Source organism: Rhagoletis pomonella, unplaced genomic scaffold (genome assembly GCF_013731165.1).
Source record: "Rhagoletis pomonella isolate Grant_MI unplaced genomic scaffold, Rhpom_1.0 Rhpom_scaffold_00002, whole genome shotgun sequence".
Taxonomy (NCBI): domain Eukaryota; kingdom Metazoa; phylum Arthropoda; class Insecta; order Diptera; family Tephritidae; genus Rhagoletis; species Rhagoletis pomonella.
In genome coordinates, this window is record NW_023458556.1 from 22069115 (window position 1) to 22077558 (window position 8444).

General features: G+C 41.7%; 1 protein-coding gene across 1 annotated transcript; it reads left to right on the top strand.

Moving 5' to 3' along the window:
• The first annotated feature begins 394 nt into the window (after positions 1-394).
• On the top strand, positions 395-7905 carry LOC118734581. The gene is made up of 12 exons (XM_036464288.1): positions 395-1225; positions 1290-1515; positions 1586-2007; positions 2094-2245; positions 2306-2522; positions 4576-4737; positions 4800-4988; positions 5059-5298; positions 5347-5961; positions 7254-7477; positions 7554-7588; positions 7631-7905. The coding sequence occupies exons 1-12, from the start codon at positions 395-397 to the stop codon at positions 7744-7746; spliced, it is 3429 nt and encodes a 1142-aa protein (XP_036320181.1). The 3' UTR covers positions 7747-7905.
• Positions 7906-8444: the final 539 nt, after the last annotated feature.

The following is an 8444-nucleotide window of genomic DNA, read 5'->3' on the forward strand; positions in this document are numbered from 1 at the left end:
TTGTCAGCCTAGGGTATTACTTGACAGCACCTACTTTTTCGCTCCTTCCGGATGCCGTTGATGACGACAATCCAAATATAGGGTAAGCCCAGTCTAGGCTGGACATAAGTACTGGCCTACTTCGCTATGGCAGTTCTATCGCAGAATAAGTGGAAGATAAGCATACTAAGTGGTTTTCTTATTATACTATCAAAGCTGATAACCAAGATAAACACATATGCAGCCATATAATATGATTGTTATTTACTTAGCAAATACAAAGTTGCCATGACTCCTAATGTCGCCAAGCAATTCAGCTTTCCCTCCACTGCATCGATTAAACAGTTTTACATAACGTCAAGCCAGTTGTGCGGTAAAGTCGCGCTTTTGCTCTTTTATTTAAATAAAATACCCAATGAAATTCTTTCTAAAACGATGTTTGCGCAAAAAACCAGAGGAGATGAAACCAGGCGCCATACTGGACGCTGTAATCTCACAGTCCTCTCCAACGGCCAATAAATGTTTACTCTACAAGCTAGCCGATTACAAGCGTGGCGGCGATCTGATTGACGCACTAAATACTGGCGGTCTCGTCGCTGTGGAACAACTAATACGCGAACAGTTTGGCATCTTCATGTACAACGATGGCAAAGGTCAAGTAATTAACCGCGCCGAGTTCTTGCGCTGGAAATATCGCGACCACACTGAGGTGACCATACCGATTGAGGCATCACTGTCACGGCACGACCCACTTGGCAAGTGGGAGGACCACAAAGCCTGCTGGCAAATGCAATTTCGTGGTGCACTCGGCGAAAGTCTACTACATGTGCTCATCATATGCGATTCCAAGGTACACACCAAGTTGGCTCGTGTATTGATACGCGTTTTTCCCAACTTGGCGCAAGATGTGATGGAGGGTGAAGAATATTTGGGCGCTAGCGCGCTACACTTGGCAATTGCTTACAGCAACAATGAGCTAGTGGCTGATCTGATTGAGGCAGGTGCCGATATAAATCAACGCGCCATTGGCAGCTTCTTTTTGCCACGTGATCAACAGCGGCGCAATCCGGCCAAGTCGACGGAGTACGAGGGCCTGGCATATTTGGGTGAGTATCCGCTGGCGTGGGCTGCCTGCTGCGCCAATGAGAGTGTCTATAATTTGCTGTTGGATTGTGGTGCTGATCCAGACGCGCAAGATTCATTTGGGAATATGATACTACATATGGTGGTGGTGTGTGATAAGTTGGTGAGTGTGACGGCTAGTTGGTTTGGTGTTCTTGAATTAGTTACTTAAGTGCAAGTCCGTCCAGGATATGTTCGGCTATGCTTTGCGTCATCCAAAAACGCCGGCCAAGAATGGCATAGCCAATCATAGTGGTCTAACACCGTTGACATTGGCTTGCAAATTGGGACGCGCTGAGGTATTTCGTGAGATGTTGGAGCTATCGGCGCGTGAATTCTGGCGTTACAGCAACATTACCTGCTCTGGCTATCCGCTGAACGCCTTGGATACTTTGTTGCCAGATGGACGCACAAGTGAGTGAATTACGCAATATTTATCGACTCACTTTAAAGGTACAAATTTTTATTCTTGTTGTCCTAACAGACTGGAACTCTGCTCTCTTCATCATATTGAACGGCACCAAGGAGGAGCATTTGGACATGCTGGACGGTGGTATTATTCAACGTTTGCTAGAAGAGAAATGGAAGACTTTTGCTCAAAATCAGTTTCTAAAACGTCTGCTAATCCTGACAATACATTTGGTTTGCCTATCCGTTTCGGTTTACATGCGTCCTGCTCATGTAGCGGACGATGACGGGGATGAAACAGCGCTTGCGAACGGTGCTTCTATGGGCTCAAAAACAGTTGAGCTCGCTGAGGAGACGGAAGCTGAGGAATACGATGTGCAGACCATTGCGCGGTATTGTGCTGAGTTTGCAACCATTGTCGGCGTATTGAGCTACGTTGTTTTCCAGCAAGGGGATGAGATTAAAAATCAAGGACTTCCAGCTTTTCTTAAACAGTTGGTAGGCTGAACCTTGCGTTTATTTTTTGTTTTCTCTGTTGCCACTATTGAACTTTGTCTGGTAATTTCTGTTCTTCATCTTTCCAGACCCATGCTCCGGCCAAGGCCATTTTTTTAGTATCGAATTTGTTAATATTGGCATGCATACCTTGTCGTCTGATGGGCGATACGGACACAGAGGAGGCTATACTCATATTTGCTGTACCAGGCAGCTGGTTTTTGCTCATGTTTTTTGCTGGGTGAGCTTGTGGTCTAACCAGTCCAAGTTTTTTAGTTTCTGATTTTGGTTATCCTTTTAGAGCCATTCGTCTCACTGGCCCATTTGTTACAATGATCTATTCCATGATTACGGGAGATATGTTCACTTTTGGCATTATCTACTCCATTGTACTCTGTGGCTTTTCACAAGCATTCTACTTTCTTTACAAGGGTCATCCGCAGATTCAATCGACTATGTTCAATACCTTTCCGAGTACTTGGATGGCTTTATTCCAAACTACACTTGGTGATTATAATGTAAGTTTGTGGTGATATACGTACATCTCTTTTGGTGTGTCCCTTTCTGGCCAATTTTTTTGAACGATCGTACATATCGGCCGGAAAAATTGCCTAAATTGTATAGTGCTTTACGAGAGTAGGAAAAATGAAATCGGGTTTCTATTTAAAAGGGAGTAATGCCTGGTTAAAAATAATTTGTAATAGCAATAACACACAAACTGAAGGCTGTACAGCCAAGCTACTGCATTGCCTTATTTAGTACCAAAACGGGCGAACAAATTGCGCACATATCGAACAAGAGTGTCATAATTCAAAAAAAAAGTGGATCCACGGAGCATTCAGTATCTAAATTGTAATTAATGTCTAAATTTTTCTCTAAAGTGGCAAACATTTTTTTACGAGCAAGCTGCACGCAACCTGATTTTTTGACATGTAATACGATGTTTTCAGAATTCGTAGTTCGCTCTCTCATTCGTAATTCGCTCTCCCATTCGTCATTCGCCATCCGATTGCCCTTCTAATTAAGTAATTACATACAAAATTTTGAGACCTAATTACCATGCGAATGACCAACGAATCGGTGCCTTCTCTAATATTTATCGGAAATATATCGCAGTTCTCACCGGCCTGGTCCCATTAGCTGGCAGTTTTTCTAGTTGCTTGAAAATTAATTAATAAAATATTCTCTCTATAAATTAAAATATTTGATGATAACATACATTTTTGTTCCATCTTCGATATTTGCAGCAAACAAAAATAATAATAAATAGCGAAGAACAAGAACAAGAAGTAGAGCTACGAAATGAATTACTAATGTGTGTCGTGGAAACAGGGTAATTCACGAATTACTTAGAGAGCGAATTACGAATCGTGGAAACATCGTATAAACATCTTGGCTCTCGGTATGGGTAAAATTTGTGTTGACCCTGCAAAACATTTGTAATTGTTTCTTGTGTAACCCAGCAGAAAACCTGTAATTGTCTCTTTGCGTGGACAAGAACATTTTTGGATTAGCTAGCTAGGTTAGGATCATTTCGAGACCGTTTCGGGACCTAAATATTTGAGGAATATTTTGGCATTAGTTCTGAACCATTTCGAACGTAGTTCAAGTCTATTTCTGGGTCATCTTATGCATAGTTCAAGACCATTTCGGGACTATTTTAGGATCATTTTGGTATTCGTTCGGGATCATTTTGAGACTAATAAGGGTGCGCTTTGGGACCATTTCTAGACCTGTTCGAGGAAATTTCGGTACCGCGAGCCTATTCAGGGTAACTAAGGAACTGGCTCGGCATGATTTCAGGCTCTATTCCATTAGAGACTAGATCAAGACTTTTGCAGGACTACTTTTGGAAATAGTTCAGGATTATTTCGTTAATAGTTTAGGAGCATTTCGGGTTTAGTTTGGAATCATTTTGGGACTAGTAAGGTCCACTTTGAGACCGTTTTAAGACTTGTTCGAAATCATTTCGGGACAAATTCACGACTTTTTTTAGAAGCACTTCAGGAATACTTGAGGGAGATTTTGACACTAGTTCGGGGTAGAACTTTTTTGACTTTAAACACTTAAATTTTTAAAATTTCTAAGTACCTATTTTTGCCGTTCTTCCGTCAAAGAAACCATTTCCATGGTCGCAGAAACAAACAACCCGCATTTGATTTTTTTTTTTCAAAGTTAATTGCAATCTGTTTTAGGTCAAAAACAGAAAAAAATGCCAAAACCTTACTTTTAGAGGACGGTTTTGAGTTAAAGGTAATTTTTCATTCCATCATTTTTGATTTTTTGTATTTTTTTTAAATGGCTTGAAAAAGTGTCGAACCACCCTAATGTGCATATATATGTAAAATAAAGTTCTTTTTACTTGACGCAAGAGTCTGCATTATACTTGGAAGTATGTACTTCTTTTTCATCGAATTTAACAACAATTGGAAATGTATGTAGCTAAGTTTTATTGTGCCGCGATACTTAAGGGCTCCTTATCGCTAAATATTTGGAAAAAAATAATTACCTACTCACCTACTATGTATGTCTTGAATATTCTAATTCTCATTTGGTTTTTCATTCATACAGTATCCGGATTTGAATAACACAACCTATCCGAATTTATCGAAGACGGTATTTGTAATTTTTATGATATTTGTGCCGATACTCTTGCTAAATATGTTAATCGCCATGATGGGTAATACTTACGCACAAGTTATTGAACGATCCGAGAAGGAGTGGATGAAGCAGGTAAAAATTAAAATTATCAAAACAATTAAAACCGTAATGAAACTTAAGGCCACACCTTTTAGTGGGCAAAAATCGTGGTCACACTGGAACGCGCAGTGCCACAAGCCGACGCTAAAAATTATCTTGAAGCTTACTCAATACCACTGGGGCCGATCGATGACTCCGGCTATGAGGTGCGAGGCGTAATGGTCATCAAAAGTAAGGCGAAGACAAGAGCTAAACAACGCAAGGGAGCCGTATCTAATTGGAAAGTATGGAACTCAAATAACTAGTAAAATATTTCACTCCACTCATAACAATAAAAATATTTCACTCCACCAGCGCGTTGGCCGCGTAACGCTGAATGCTTTGAAGAAGCGCGGCATGACAGGCGAGCAAATGCGTCGATTGATGTGGGGGCGAGCCTCAATTTCTAGTCCCATTAAAATTACCAAAAAGAAGCTGAAAGATCCTTACAACCTGAATCCACAAAATGATCTCACCAGCGCCATGGATATGCTGAACTTCGCTAATGATCCAGCAACAAGTGCGGGCATACAATTACACTCTTCGTTGTCGGGTGTAGGAGGTGCAGATGGCATTCTAACACAACAACAACGCCAGCAGCAGCAAAATCTTCCGCCCGCACCAGATCCATTACGCGATTTGATCTTTCTCGCCGATCGTCGCCCTGAAATGCATGATCCACAATATTTTGTTGGCCTACAACAGCTGGCAAATCAGGCTTTGGAGTTGGTGGAGCAAACAATGGGCATGCATCCGGTGCCGACACCGGCTACAAATACATCGCTATTGTCGGCAGCCGCGGCTACAACAGCAGATGGCGCGGGGACTATGCAGACAGCAACAACAGTCGGTGCTACAATTTCGTCAGCGACAGCAGCTAATGCAACGACTACAACAACAACGAGTGCTGCTGCTGCCGCAGTCGCAGCTCCAACAGAGGACTTGGTTACCCCACTTAGTACGAATTTGACAACGCTCTTTCAAGATCCAAAGGATATTGTTGATCCACAAAAGCTGCAAGATTTTCTCAAAATGCTAGCTGAGATTGAGACTGAGGAGAGCGATGGTGGCGGTCGTCCTATATTGGGTAAATTATCGCTTTCGAGGCGTACAAAGAGCGCTCTATCGAGGGCTCAGATCAAAAAGGAGTCAATTGGTGGCAGCCCAGATAAGCTGATACCGTCTGTGTGGTCGCATACTTTGCCGCAACCCGATGAGGTACCGGTGAGTGTAATGTAGACAAGAAATGTTTACTATAAGACATTGATGTTATTGTTCGTATTAATGCTTAAATCTACATAATATATTTATATATAAGTAGTACATATAGTGGCTCACACAAGACCTGTTTCGAGCTTAATCATATACCGTTGGCATGTAGAAATGTCACGGTCGTCTTTATTCCAAAGGCCGGTAGGGCCTTACATATTAACCCCAAGGACCTCAGGCCAATCAGCCTTTTCTCCATTGCGCATAAGACACTTGTCTCGTAGCCTTCTGTATATTGAAAGTGCTATAAACAAGCTCCACGAGGGCTCTAGGAGTGAATAACTAATTGGTGGAGTTTATCCGTCAGCTGCTCTAATGAAGAGTTGTGAGGACAAGGCAGGGAGTTTTATTCTCCACTTCTGTGGAACCTTACCTTTAACACCCTTTTGTGTGGAACGGATGGGGGGAGAGATTCTTCGTAGTAAAAATGTATTGGTATGCCTTTTGCCACTTGAAAGCTGCTAAATATTTAGTGAATTTGTATACGAATAAGCTGAAGGAAGATGGAGTCAAAGTACGACTTTTTGACATAGCAGACGTGGCCTAAATGGGATCGGAAGCGGGTACGAAGGGTAAACTCTCTTAGTGCTCTAGTTGGGCACTGTATAATAGGTCAGCATGCATAAAGGGTCGGCGTGCCTTTCCGAAGATGTTGCATAAGCTGCAAGGACTACGACGGGGAGGAAACAGTCTTGCATCTCTGTGTAAATGCCCTTTCCTATAAGCAGGCTGCGTTATCTGGGTTCACCGTTCCTGGCTGACCTTAGGGAGGTTTCAAATACTCCGACGGAAGGTGCCTGATGAGATTCATCAGCGAAACGAATTAGTTCAACAGGGAAATTAATTGAACGGTGTGAAGCTGTGTGAAAAAATGGACCTCCTATCTATGGCCTAGGTGTGCGCAGCTACTTCCACCTACCAGACGCGGTAATTCTAGTTTGAACATTAACAACTAGTGATATTTTTCAGCCACCACCCTTCATCACACAACAAAGGTAATGCACATCCACAAGCATAGTTCTTTATTCGAGTTTCGATCAGTTTTCTTCTAAGTTCTTTTAATAGAACTCCGTTTTAGGCTGGAGTTCAGGATATATCTATAGCTCCTAAAAAAAAGAAAAACGATCACCTTACCGCAATATCCTATGAAATATACTAAATTCCCTACCATATGGTAACTCGCTCCATAAGTTCTGCCATAAAAATTTACTTTCCTACATTTCTTCCCTCGCCTATTCTAGGAATTCAACTTTGAGGCAGCTTTGGCCGAAGAACACGTACTCACCATCGAGCAGGAGCCCGAGGTGGAAACCGAAACAGGCAACGAGCCAGAGGATAGTGAAGATTGCCCCACAACAGAGGAGGTGCATGCCACAATGAAGCAATTTCACCTGCGTAAGCGTCAATATCAGCAGGACGACGCAGCGCGACGCGCAAAAAGTGCGCGCATCAAGCGCAAAAATAGGTCAGCGATACATAAAGTTGCTGTTAATAATATTCATTTGGCAACATTTTTTCTCCACCCTCTCTAACACGCACAGAATTTCGCCCGAGCAATCCAATGATGCCGATGACGGTGGCGGTGGCGGTGGCGGCCAGTCAACGCATCCACGCGGAGCCTCAGCACCGGGCCGCAAGCATCCTGTAAGCGAGCGTTTGTCGCCGCCGGATCCTTTGGAGCCATGGAGTACGCGCGAATTACAAAATATCAACAAAATACTGGCGCGCAAATAAAATTGAAAAACACTAACACTATAGCACAACACAGCACAGCATACACACGAATAATATGAAATTGCTGAAACCGTTAGGTCGTTTATTTATGGTTTTTGTTTGATGTAATTTTTGGTTTGGAAAATTTGCCAACGCCATAGGTGTTATTATTTTTGCACAGCAGGAAAATTGTATTTTTTAGCTGCTATTAAAAAAAAGTGTAAAATAAAACCGAATGTGTTGCAGGTATCAGCTACGTTTGTATTGGTCATAACGAAAACTCTCACTCACTTTTGTTTAGTATCCGCATCGTATGCCACACCAAGTTGCTGTTTTGCCATTTTTATTTATTTTTTTTTGAGCCAACTTGCCCAAAAATTTACATTCCCACAGATATCTATATACATACATATTTAATAAAATGCATACATATGCACATATATATTATCTAGTAATACTTGTGTATTAGAACATTTGTTGTTGTACTTCCAGTTGAAATTGTTGCAGCAAAAACTTTTTAATTAAATTTTTTCCTACACACACCACCAACAAAACCAAATCTTAATTAAATTTCTTTTTTGCGTTAAATGTGTTTTTTCCCCTAGGTTTGTAGGTATGTATGTACATAGGTGCTAATATGAATGGGTATATGGATATGTATATATGTACTATATATGTAGGGACGTGGCGTCACGGTATATACGTATGTATTTGTTTAG